Genomic DNA, 13,841 nt, shown 5'->3' on the forward strand with positions numbered 1-13,841 from the left:
GTGGGTGTGAAGTTGGATAGCTACTATTTTTTCAAGAATTTTGGAGATAAAGGGCAAGTTAGAAATGGGGCGAAAATTATTGAAATTAGTAGGATCACAACTAGGTTTTTAATATTGGGGTTATAGCAGCAGTTTTGAAAGATGAAGGAATAATACCAGTAGTAAGAGAAGAGTGAATGATGGCAGAAATAAGAGGGACTAGAGAGGGGAGGCAGGCTTTAACCAAAACTGTAGGCAGGGGGTCCAGCTGACAAGTAGATGAGTTGGATTTGCAGATGAGATCTGAGATTTCAGAGGAAGTGGGAAGCTGGAAAGAAGAGAAAGAGTGGATAGGTGAGTGTAGTTCAAAAGAAATACAGAAAGGATCTGGACCAAGGTGCTGATTTATCTTTTGGATTTTCTCATTGAAAAAAGACATAAGAGAATTACAGAAGGCAGTTGAGTGAAGGTGAGATGGTAAAGAGTCTGGAGGCTGTGTAACATTATTAAGTAAAGAAAACAAAGACTTGGTGTTACCTGTATTACTAGTAATTAACTGAGTGTAATAATTAGATTTGGTTTGAGCTATACAATCCTTGTAATAGAGTAGATGATTTTTATACATCTCTTTGTGGACAAAGAGTCTGTTTTTTTTAAACAACCTTTCAAGTTGCCTGCCTTTAGCTTTCAGAAGCCGAAGTTCAGGCGTAAACCAGGGGGCAGAAAAGGAAAAAGAAACAGATCTGGTTTTTAGCGGAGCCAGAGAATTAAGAATACCATTAAGACAAGTGTCATAATATGAGACCAGGGGCCTCATGTATAACACCGTGCGTAGAACTCGCACTATAACATGGCGTAAGCACAAAAGCCGAAATGTGCTTAGGCACAGAAAAATCCAGATGCAGGAATCTGTGCGTACTCCAACTTCCACGTTCTTCCGCTACATAAATCCCGACCAGCGTGAAAACTAACGCTCGTGCACGCGCATTATGTAACGCCCCAAATCCTCCCAGAATTACGCCTATTTGAATATGCAAGGTAGACAGTTGCAATAATGGTTGGAACTGGCCCAGACAATTGACATACAGTCGATTCAAAAGAGCTAACAGCAGGGGCAGGCAACGGCAGGACTTTCCACTTCTCGCGATAAATTATCGCGACACCTCCTCCATGGCCAGATGCACGGGGTTGACAAGTGTAAACAAACCCCAAGGGGGTGCATTCATTAAGTTGTGAAAAGTCTTGAGGTTGCTGCCAAGTCTCAGTTAAACAGAGAAAGTCAAACTTACGGTCAATGAGGAGATCCTGAATGAGATGTCCCTTGCTCGTAAGTGAGCGGATGTTCAATAGACCAAAGCTGACAATGTTGCTGTCGCATTTGACAGTGGTGGTAGTCGACTGAGATAAGCTGGCCAACACGCTATGGTCAGCGTTCCTATCTGTGTTATGTGGAGGGTGCCGAAAATCAGACCAAAAAGAGTTAATTTCTTTCGAGGCGTCCGTTCGGAATCTCCGACGAGGGAGAAGTATGACGTCCAGGTCGAAATATAGCACCGACAGCAAAGGCACAGACTGGAGAAGACGCAGTCGAAGCAGCTCAGCAGCTGGGTACTGGAGGATGCCAGTCGCAGGTTGAATAACGAGCGACAGAAGACTCCAAACAAACAACCAAGCAAAAATCCTAACAGTCCACATTGTAGGCGAGGAGGCCGCAAGCAGCTCAGACGTGCAGAGAATAAACCGGTAAGTTTCAAACGAAACGGAGGTTAGGCTGAAGCTAAATGCAGACACAGCATATAGTATATAGTATATAGCATATATAGCCACGCAGAGATGTCAGCAATATGGAAAAAGAAATACCTTTAAAATCACTAGTCTTAGCAAAATCAATATTCTAGTCCCGCCAGCGTTCACTCAACCGTAAATGTAAATGTTAAGATTATAGGTAAATCACAAAGCACTATACATGAGTTATTTCACCATTATTGTTTTTGAGCAAATTATGTATATATTTAAACATACTAGCATGTAAGTTCTATACAATGAAATTCTTAGTTGCATGTCTCCTACTGACTTTCAGCAGTTACAATACCAACAGCAGACAATGTTGAGACAGTGAATACAACCGAATATATTTAATGCAACATCAGTTGGGATGCATAGGAAATATTCCTGCAGTTCTCAGTATAAGTGATTGTTCAGTAGCTTTATGACTGGTGGATGTAAACTGTTCATACACCTAGTGACACCAGTGCCAGTTATCCTGTATTACCAGGCAGAATAGAAGATTATGAAAAGTGACTATGCCTAATGGCTGAAGTCTTATATAACACAGGCTGACATAGAAAGTCAGAAAGTGTTTTTAATGTATTGGAAAGGAGTCGGCTCTGCACCAGTTATATTCTAAGATGATGTCACCAGGTTATGTACTGCATTTCATAATTACAACAAATAATGATTGCTAACAAAGATCATGTTTACTTCTTTACAGAAAGAATAATCAGCTTGCTTATTAGACAGAGCTGTCATGTAGTCATCCTTTACTTAGCAGCACAGATGCATCTTCAGGTCACTATGTAATTAAGCACATTTGATACTTTTAAAAATTATGCAAAGATGTGTCTCACTCACAATTTTTATATTATACATAGACTCACACACGTGCGCAACAGCTGAAGGGCCTAAACAATAGTAATTCTACGCCAGACCAGGGGGCGGTGGAGTGTACTGACTGTTTCCAGCCCCGAAGATGAGGTCACTTCCGGGCATGAGGACGCCACTCCCAGTTCCTGCACCAATGACGTCATTTCCCTTCAGGGGTGTTAAAACTGCTATCTTGCCTCAATGCGGGCAGTTCTGTTTTGGATTCTGATCTAGGCACATAGTGCTACTGTAAAAACAACTTTTACAGCCGAAAAAATAATATACGGGTGGCTGCCCCAACTCTTTATGAGGTCTCTGACTCATTCTTGTGACAATAGGAATAACAATTCCAATCGAGTGCTTAAACACGGCATTACATTGTGTTACACAGTAAATACAAGGTAATTACATGGTAGGTACAGCGTAATTTACAGACACCTAATCTAAAGTGATGCCAAAAGCAGTAATAGCGAATATCAGGCCAAGAAAATATAGCATTTGTGTCTTTACATTTGACACATATCAAGCTTAATTGCATTTAACACGAACACAGAATGTTCACATATGCATGCCTTATTTAGCTGGGATTTGTACAGTGTTATTTAATGAAGTGTCACACAAAGGTAGGATCTGGTAGCCTATCCATTTTTCATTTTGCAAACTTGCTTAGTTCAGTTCAGTGTTACATGAAGATGAAGACAAACCCTTACAAATTGGACTGCCAACACAATCACAGTTACTGCCTTCAGGCCAATTTAAACTCGACAATAAAGCAAACAAGCACATCATTCAGTACCTATAGACAATGCTGTCTCAAGAAGTGAGTGGTGGAGGCAGGGAGTAGCAAGAACAGCTGGAGTGTACAGTTGTAGAAAATGCTGTTGGCATGATTAGGAATCTCATGAACATCCTTGTTATGAAGGTTATCACCAGTGTACTTTTCCTCATCACTTGTTTTTACAAGAAACCTTTCAAAAAACTCTACATTTGCATTGCCCCATTTTGCTTCCTTTTTCTTTTCTCACATCCACTTTAGTAAATTCTCCCTATCTCTGCCATTTTTCCCCAATAGCAAGCTTTGTTCAAGTTAATCTCCAATAACTTTTGGCAAGTAACTGTTGATCCACTAATTTTACATTGTTGTGGGTCATTTTATGAAAATATTTAAACATTTATATGTGTGTCAAGAGGAGACGGCAGACCACTTCACTGCACTGCCGCCACACTAATCCTCTACTTGGAAATAACTCTACCCATACATGACACACAACGACACATGGACGCGTGCAAACTCCAAAAACAGTGACTAGACTCCTAGAGCTGTAAAGGTTACAGCAGTAACCACTGTGCTGCTCTCCCACCCATGTTATGGCCATGGTAGGTATTTAAAAAAAAAAAAACAAACAACCCAAATTTAGCAACATTTAAGGAAGTGAATCCAATAACTGACCATAGTGAATCTACTTAATTAACCACTCAGTCTATAGGAGATTTATCAAATCACTGAAAAGTTTACAATAAACAAGGGAAAAGGAAATCGTTGGCCCCTAATGATGTGCTAATAATCTCAAAGAACCCATATCATATGAAAGTGAACATTTTGCCTATGATTTATTACTAAACTGTTCATGAAATGCACATCAATTTTAAGCATAACTTTAATAGAATAATATTTAAACACATGCAATGAAATAATGTTAAAAATTCTTGAAGATACAGTATTAAAAGCTGTATATTCTTTGTTCAAAATATGAAAAAAAAAATGATTGTTATTAGAAGTATTCTAAATGTTGAAATTACCACCTCTCAATTTCCCTGGCTTATTACAATGGCTTGCTTTTAACAAAATATGCCAATAAGCTAACTTAAAATACTAGTATATGCTTAATATTTATAGTCAGCCTATCAGAGGAAGCCAGCAGAATCTCAGAAATTATCTGAATCAAAGAATGATTTAGGTGACTGCACCAGTAATACAGAAAAGACTGAATCTATTATTGATATACTCAACTCTAAGAAAACACATACCTTTTGAAGAATATGAAAGTAGCTCACTGCAGGTCTGTTTTAAAGAAGGACAAATGAGAGCTGCGTTACCTTTCACTGTGCGAGCAGATCAGATATATAGCAAGAGTGCTCACGAAAGCATTTTTTTTTCAGAGTTGCCTTATTTGGATTGTTTCTGCATTGCAGCCTGCTTGGGAGGCTGCTTCTCCGGTTACATAAGCTCCCTCCCACTCATTGCAGCTTAAGCCAGTAAACAAGCTCTTTTTGTCTGCGTGGGTGTGTAGTGCCAACCAGCCATCTGGTTGCCTAGGAAACTAGATGTCACTGGGGAGGCAGTGAATTATTTCCAGGTTATTTTGAACATGGAGTGTGGAGCAGGGAAGCATTGGACTGAAGACGAGGTTAAAGCTCTTCTAAATGTCTGGTCAGAGAAAAATGTACAGAACTACCTTCTTGGTGCCACCAGAAACAAAGCAATGTTCATCTACATTTCAAACAGGCTGCAGGAGTTTGGAGTGTTTAGGGATTGGAAACAGTGCAGGGCAAAATATAAAAACCTGAAATATGAATACAGAACAGTCAAGTATGCCCACAACTCTGGTGACTTGGGAAAAACCATGAAGTTTTTTCAAGAGCTTGATGCCATCTTAACCTCTGAAGTTGTGTCACACCCTACAGAAGAGGAGAATGCTAGGTGTTCAGACTCTCTCACCAAAAACTGTGAAGAAGAAACCCAGTCCAGTACGGACATGCTCAATGCAGGTAATATAATGTAAATTGCCATTTATCATATCACACAGTTAACTCATGTCATGATAAAACTTCAGTGTATAAGAAACTCATGTTACTAATATGAATACATGCAATCCTAGCAATCAGAAAGTATTCCACATTTTATTCCATTTATGTCACAACATCAGTAGACATGGAAATTGCAGTTTTGTGTAGGTTTATTTCCATGTTTTAGCTGCATTAAAAGGACATTTTCATAGTTTAAACACAGACAGACAGTCTTTAGTCAGGCAGAAGGATTACCCCCCCACCACCATCTCTATCAAGAGGAAGGCTGGTGAAAGGTGGGCATGTGCGAATCTGAAGTTAGCTCAAAGTCCATCCTGTTTCACACTGGCCTGTTTTATGCAACACAAAACGAGACATACTAGTAACTGCCTTCTAACTATCCAGAATAAATTATGTTAATAAAAAGAACATATGAATAAGTCTCTTTAGCAGCTGCTCAATAGGTTGCTCTACATACTTCAGGCCTGCCTGCAGACAGAAGCAACAGCACATCAAAAAAATAATCAGAGATATGGAATGTCAGACATGAACGATTACTGCAGCATAAATTTCTTTATCATTTAGCTATTACTATTATATATAAGGTATATGTTCAATAAACACACAATACACTTTGCAGGCCAGTGTTGAGTCACTTTGTGTCAGATAGTTGATGTTGCCTAGAGAGGCTCTGCCAACCACACACACCCCACCCTGCCATGATCACAAATAGGATAAACAGGTACAAAAAACAAGCGTGTAGTATGCAGAATAAACACATGAAAATTTTCTAATTTTATCTTGTGTTATTTACTCTGCGACGAGACAAGACTTTTTGGAAGATTTTTTCAAGTCCCCCAGGATGAGTCTTTGGCCATGAGATTTTTTCAAGTAACGCCCCCCTCTCAACCATCCACATGGTAATCTCACCTCTCATTCGTGTGAGTGCTTTTGACAAACAGTTTCTGTTCTCTCAGCTCTTATAAATTTTAAAAGTTTCCAACGGTTATCAACAGGAAAAATGAGTACACGGGCAATCTAAGCACCGAGAAATGATGAAGTCAAATGAATTAATAAAGATGTTGATTACATGGCAAATTAGTTAAATCTATGCTGAAACAGTTGGTGGTGATCATGCAGAAGATTAAAACATCAATTTACAATATCCCGAAGAATATCTACAACCGTTAATGCTGTTCAGTCTTCCACCGCACAAATTACTGTAGAATCCAAGAAAGGTAATGTAGTACATCTTCCGCAGATAACATTACACAACAAAGAAGATCTTGATATGCCATTCGTATTAAAACATTAACAATTTACTGTTACAATAGCTTTTGAAAAGACAATTAACAAATCTCAGAGCCAAACATTCGAAAAAAGTTGGTTTATTTAATAGAGAGAAAGAAACGAGATTCAATCATGGCCAGTTATACGTTGCGTTGTCACGATGACAGTCCAAACACAAAATCAAAATTAAATGCGATGTTGATGAAAATTTAAGTAAAAGAAATGTTTTTAATGAAGTTTTACAGTAAAAGTGTAAGTTTAAAAAGTATTTGCGTGTTAATTTCAAAGCCAAACAGAAAGGAATCTTATTACGCAATGAATAATTCGTAACAGTTCCCATGAAAATAAAAATCTGTTTAAATTGTACATCCGCATCCCCATATGCGAGTAAGAGAACCGCAAAGTGGCTAGCGTGTAGCACAGGCATGGTGGGTTGGCAAGCGATGCAAGCAGGTTGCAAAGCCTAGTATATATATCTCAAAAATTAAGCAAGGGTTTTTTTTTTTTTATTGTGATCTTTATTTTTTCTTCAATAAAATATAAGTAATGAACTGATTACTAGTATTTTACAAAGTCTCTCCGCCACCCAGCCCTCTGAAGGAAGGTGAACAAAAAGCAAGGAATCGGGATATCAGAGAGGGAGGGCGACAGATATACCCCTTGGCTGCAAGGATGAAACGAACCCTGTGTTGCTAATCTCTGGTCATCCTGCTTCTCAATTACCAAAGCAGTGTGGTATATTCCTGTTATAACAGCTTTAGTACAAATTTGCAAAAGAAGAGCTTCCTTTATTGTATGTGAAGGTACTGATCAGGTTAACTATGCAATCAGCATTTTAACATCTTACCCTTATAATTAGGGTTCTAGAAGTCGCAGCCAATCCTCACAGCAGAGGGTTTAAGGAAGGACACGGTGTTAGACAGAGCACAGGGTAAATTAATTTTATATTAATCCTGAATTAAATGCTGGATATTATGATTGATTTTACCAATAAAGTGGTGGGGGTTGGTTACAATTTCTCATCATACAATGATATAGCCAGGTGAACAATATGTTGATAGATGAAAAATCAACCCAATCAAAAAAAAAAAAAACAACACACACAAATACATATTATAATATACAAGTATACATATATACACATATACACACACACACACACAAAGTGATGCCTTGCTATATCGCGCTTCGACTTTCGCGGCTTCACTCTATCGCAGATTTTAAATGTAAGCATATTTAAATATATATCACAGATTTTTTGCTGGTTCGTGGATTTCTGCGGACAATGGGTCTTTTAATTTATGGTACATGCTTCCTCAGTTTGTTTGCCCAGTTGATTTCATACAAGGGACGCTATTGGCGGATGGCTGAGAAGCTACCCATTTAGAGCACGTATTACATATTAAATAAAACTCCTCAATGATATACGATATGCTTCCCGCACAGTGCTTCGTACACTTAAATGTTCTAACAGCACATATTGATTTTTGATTGTTTGCTTTTCTCTGGTGCGGCGCGGTGGCGTAGTGGTATCGCTACTGCCTCGCAGTTAGGAGACCCGGGTTCGCTTCCCAGGTCCTCCCTGCGTGGAGTTTACATGTTCTCCCCGTGTCTGCGTGGGTTTCCTCCGGGTGCTCCGGTTTCCTCCCACAGTCCAAAGACATGCAGGTTAGGTGGATTCTAAACTGGCCCTAGTGTGTGCTTGGTGTGTGGGTGTGTTTGTGTGTGTCCTTCGGTGGGTTGGCACCCTGCCCGGGATTGGTTCCTGCCTTGTGCCCTGTGTTGGCTGGGATTGGCTCCAGCAGACCCTCGTGACCCTGTGTTCGAATTCAGCGGGTTGGAAAATGGATGGATGGATGGATGCTTTTCTCCGTCTCTCTCACTCTCTCTGACATTCTCTGCTCCTGACGGAGGGGTGTGAGCAAAGGGGCTGTTTGCACAGAGGATATGGACACTCCTCTTAAAAATGCTGAAAGACTACCTTCACATTGCTCCTTTCCTTGCGGCCGCTTTATCGCGGCGCTTCGCATAATTAAAAGCCCAAACAGCCCTATTGATTTTTGATTGTTTGCTTTTCTCTCTCTCTCTCTCTAATATTCTCTGCTCCTGACGCGCACTCCTTTGAAAAGGAAGATATGTTTGCATTCTTTTAATTGTGAGACAGAACTGACATCTCTGTCTTGTCATGGAGCACAGTTTAAACTTTTGACTAAAGGGTGTTATTTCAGAGGGATCTAATAATGTTAAAAAATGTATTTAGAAGGTCATAAACAGGTTTTCTATGCTCTTAACTGTGAAAATATTAGAGTTATAAATAAAGAATCCTACTTCGTGGAAATTCATTTATCGCGGTAGAGTCTGGAACGGATTAACCACAATAAACGAGGATTTACTGTATAACTGTGCGGAGAATATTTATAAACAGTGTAGGAGAGATTATATGGGCTTAAAATATATAAAAATAACCATACAAACATATGGTTTCTACTTCGCGGGGGTTACGTTCCAGAACCCCCGCGATGGGTTAAAATCCGCGATCGAGGAGGGATTACTGTATATATATATATATATATATATATACCCTCATCCATTCAAACTACTTGTATAAAACAGTACACTGATAAAATAATGAATAACCTGCAAGAAGAAACACAAACAGATTCTAATAAACTACATATTCCTCCAAAAAAAAAAAAAAAATGCAGGAGAAGTTTTATTTCCAATGCTCTCTCTAATTCTTCTTCGGGTTTGATCAAACAAGTATCAATCCACTGGTTTTTGGTGATGTACTTTATTCTCTTTGTGGTAATGTGGTGGTAGCAAGGATTATGGCAGGATTAATGAAGGAAATCACATGCTTTGTGAATTTTTTGAAGAATATTATGAATGTGAAATTTGATCTAGTACTGGAGCTCTATAATAACAAAAGACCCACTTCAATTCCCAAGCAACCCTTGAACTTAACTTGATTGTTTGGTTATGGTCTATCTGGTGCATATTTGGATCACAAATCTCATTTTAAAAAATTATTTCCATTAAAACACAATTTAGTGTTTTAAGTATTAACGCTCAATATGTTTAAAATGTACTCACTGTATGCTGTCCCATTTAATTGGCTTGTAACAGGTAGTGTGGTCAAATGGCTAAATTTCCTAGTTCTATACTCAATCATCAGTGAGCAAGCCACTTAATTTTTAAGCCCTTCAAATGTAGAAATATGGAAACTATCGTAGATTACCCTGAAAATGTCTTGGTACAAGTTTTATTTACACAAATGTGCTATATAAAATCAATTTTGTTGCTGTATATAACAATGCTGTTGGCAAAGTAAATCTTTGCTACTTATATACAGTAAGTTGGGGTCAGAGGATTTTATACTGTTAAAAATGTATTTTCTTACTGGATCAACATTTTAAAAGAGAAAATTAATTAGGAATAAATATGACTTGTTAATATTATTTACACAGGAGAGATATGTGTGGCCTTAGAGGATGATGACATGAGCACAACATCTGAAGATCCAATTATATCACCAACAAAAACCAAAGTAAAAACTTCAGAAAAAGGTAATTGTTATAACGAAAAAGTATGATCTTTGACTAAGCACTGACTTCAACTAATTTTGTTTATCAACTCTCATGCTGTACCAGCAAGTTGCTCAATTAGGCAATATGTTAAGACAATAAATGTACCTACTAGGAAAACTTTGAAATATAAATTGACATTTAAAGGCTAATTATATTTTTTATCATGAAAAGCAGCAATAATTAAAATATTGAAACAGTCTGGATATTGTGAACACTTTTTTAACGGTGTGCACAGTTTGTTAGAAAAAAAAAACCCCAAAACTTTCCAATCCAAGATCTTCCAAGTTTCTGTTTAACTTTCCAGCATAATTACATATGTAGGGTGACTTTAGAAGGGGAGTAGAAACCTTTGCATTTACTTTATAGAAAATTTCTCATTAAAAAGTTTGTATTTAATGATTCATACATGACAGTGAGTTTTACAAATTTCTTTGATGTGTGGACAAATTTGTTAATTTACATTTCTTCATTAATGATTTGTAAACTTTCTGTATTTTAATCTATACTAATAAAAGGCAAAGCCCTCACTCACTCACTCACTCACTCACTCACTCACTCACTGACTCATCACTAATTCTCCAACTTCCCGTGTAGGTAGAAGGCTGAAATTTGGCAGGCTCATTCCTTACAGCTTACTTACAAAAGTTGGGCAGGTTTCATTTCGAAATTCTATGCCTAATGGTCATAACTGGAAGGTATTTTTATCCATTAACTGTAATGGAGTCGAGCTGCAATGACGTGGGGGGGCGGAGTTTCGTGTGACATCATCACGCCTCCCATGTAATCACGTGAACTGACTGTCAACGCAGTGCGTAGAAAACCAGGAAGACCTCCAAAAAGCGCTTAAGAAAACATGCATTATATAATTGAGAAGGCAGCGAAACAATAAGAAGCGAGCGAGTGACATATAATACCATATTCATGAGTGCTGCTACCTCGGAAAGAAAGCAAGGTATAAACCTAAACTTTAAATTAAGTTCATAGACAGGCTACGCTGGCTTCACATGCCCACAGGTAATGCGGGATACAAGTTTAATGAGAGGACGAGGATATAAACGAGTTTTGATCACTTTGTAACTAAGTTAAAATTGTAGGTGAAGGGGTATGCTTATGCAAATACCGAGAGACTGTGTTTGTGGGGGATTGACAGTTAAGGTGGGTGGGGGAGTCACGTCATCATCTCCCCGCCCATTCATCCCATTTCACTCTGAGCTGAGCTCTGCAGCTAACGCCGTCTTCCGAAGCAACTTCGTCAGACTGCCACCAAATACTCACAGAAAAATCCACAAGTTAATACACACGCTCTCTAGAGTTTCTCCACACTGAATCCTCCAGGCACTACTTACAAAAGGTTACATTGACAATGTGTTACGTTATTTTTAAAATCTTTCCTTTTCTTAGCACAAGCACAGCTGAGAAGCTTTGATGCATGTGCTCCATAACGCGCTAAAAAATAATGCATTTAATCACACTTTGCATTACAAGCAAAGGGAGCTTTTGTCAATGCATGATTTCCTGGTACACCGATTACATTGATCAGCATCCCGATTCATTTTACCCTCGCACCACCTTAGTTTGAGAAGAAGTATGAAAAAATATGAGGTTAACACAGAAAAACAGATCACCAATTCAAGCTTTATGAATAATCGTTCGCCATCAATAATTGTTTTGGTAAAGCCATCCTCCTTCCATTTTATAATTTTTCCGCCATTAGCCATGATTAAATGAACGGTAAATAAAGTAAGAGCAAAGCGAGCGTGACTTATTTAGGCAGGCATATATATGACAGCAACACTCATGACAATGTCAATCATGTTACGTTATTATTAAAATGTTTCCTTTTCTTTTTCATTACTTCTTTAACACACTACTTCTCCGCTGTAGGCGGGTATTTTGATATATATATAATATATGAATTACCTCCAAAGAGCGCTGAGACTTTTGATATCATGAAGCGTGTGTACAAAAGGGGTCTCCTGCCCAGCAAAAGTCGAGCAGCCAGCGCGCTTGCATAGCTCTGCCGGCCTTTGAGACGCTGACTGCGCTTCTGCTTTAAGTCAAAGTGAGCACTTTTAATTTTTTTCATCCTCCCCCTGCGCTATAGCCCAGACAAGTGCAAACACAGGACCCCTTTTCTACACCACGGCAAAATAATATTAAGGCGATTCACACTTTCTTTTGCACGTATACGATTATGAGGTCCTAAACTCGGATTATGAATTCACACACACGAGTGCAGGACTGACAGTGCCATCACAGCCGATTAATGGCGGGACGCCTCACCAGTCTACACAAGACCCACGCGACTGTCCCCAAAAGGCGATCATAACGCCAGCGAACACATCTCTATACTATATAAAAGAAAAAGGCAACTTTCCTTTCTTTACACCTTTTTCCTTTTATGCCAAACCAAAGCCTTTCTCTTAACACTGCAGAGGACACAAAACTAATTTTCTTTAAATGCGGTAAGGCACATTACCAGAGGCACAAATTTGAACGCTCACATAGAAAATGTAATTTCTATACCACAGCCGTCGTGTAGCGCTTTCAAAAGGGATCTACTACCGAGAGATGATCCATATACATTTTAGCTGCTGTTAGTTACTTACCTGTTGTGTTACACCGTCTTTAAAATGTAGTTTACCCACAACCACTCCAGTAGTGCTCAATGTACCTGTACTTCTTGAAACGTTAATGTTTTACTGTTTAATAACTTATAGACTATATTTTATTATTTTTCCCTTGCACTCAGTGACCAAAGCTATACACACACATATAGACACATACAAACATACACACAAGTATATGTATATATGTATGTATGTATGTATATATATATATATATATATATATATATATATATACATATATATATATATATGTATGTATGTGTGTGTGTATATATATATATATATATATATATATATATATGACAGCAGCAATCCAAGCTGTGAGAAAACAGTAAAAAGGAGGCATGTCAGACATCGTGGTACATTTTCTGATGCAGCTAGACGAAAATAACTTTGTGACGCTGCCACCAAATACACAAAACAATTACTTTGACAATCATGTTACATTATATTTAAAATGTTTCCTTTTCTTTTTCATAACTTCTTTAACACATGACATCGCGAAGCGGGTATTTTGCTATATATATATATATATCACAGCGACACTCATAACAGTGACAAAACAATTACATTAACAATCATGTTACATTATTTTTTAAATTTTTCCTTTTCTTTTTCGTACCTTCTTTAACACACTACTTCTCCGCTGCGAAGCGCGGGTATTCTGCTAGTGTCTCATAAAGTAGCACATATTAGATTTTCATTTTATCATAAATGTCGCAATTTACATAGATTTTTATAATGTTAGCAATGCTCATTTAGTTACCTCAGCCAACATGCAGACTACACTGTAAGTGAATATTTCCTTCACACACAATGGCTAAAACTAAGGCGCAATGGAAAACAAAAGCATTAAGATCAAATGTATCACAATCTTCTGTAAATGTAAAAAAGAGGAAAAAAGAGAAACAACAGTTTAGTTCCA

The 13,841-nt window shown here is 38.0% G+C and overlaps 2 protein-coding genes across 4 annotated transcripts in view; one reads left to right on the plus strand and one right to left on the minus strand.

The window, feature by feature from the left end:
• ppat (phosphoribosyl pyrophosphate amidotransferase) overlaps window positions 1-13,841 on the minus strand; it is a 70,842-nt gene that overhangs the window by 27,327 nt on the left and 29,674 nt on the right. Inside the window, exon 1 of one of the 2 annotated variants that reach the window (XM_039750901.1) lies at window positions 4,651-4,747. The exons of the other annotated variant lie outside the window; for it this stretch is intronic. The gene's annotated coding sequence lies outside the window, so the exon portion shown is untranslated. Of the gene's footprint in view, window positions 1-4,650; window positions 4,748-13,841 lie in introns of those variants that run through there. 2 annotated transcript variants of the gene reach the window in all.
• Window positions 1,662-13,841, plus strand: part of paics (phosphoribosylaminoimidazole carboxylase, phosphoribosylaminoimidazole succinocarboxamide synthetase) — a 70,936-nt gene continuing 58,756 nt past the window's right edge. The window contains exons 1-2 of one of the 2 annotated variants that reach the window (XM_039750898.1): window positions 1,662-1,722; window positions 10,167-10,265. In XM_039750898.1, the coding sequence (XP_039606832.1) occupies window positions 10,199-10,265 (67 nt within the window). In that variant the 5' untranslated portion in view covers window positions 1,662-1,722; window positions 10,167-10,198. Of the gene's footprint in view, window positions 1,723-4,976; window positions 5,392-10,166; window positions 10,266-13,841 lie in introns of those variants that run through there. The other variant, XM_039750896.1, reaches the window with a different exon arrangement.

The sequence above is a fragment of the Polypterus senegalus genome, chromosome 4 (assembly GCF_016835505.1).
Source record: "Polypterus senegalus isolate Bchr_013 chromosome 4, ASM1683550v1, whole genome shotgun sequence".
Classification (NCBI taxonomy): Eukaryota; Metazoa; Chordata; class Cladistia; order Polypteriformes; family Polypteridae; genus Polypterus; species Polypterus senegalus.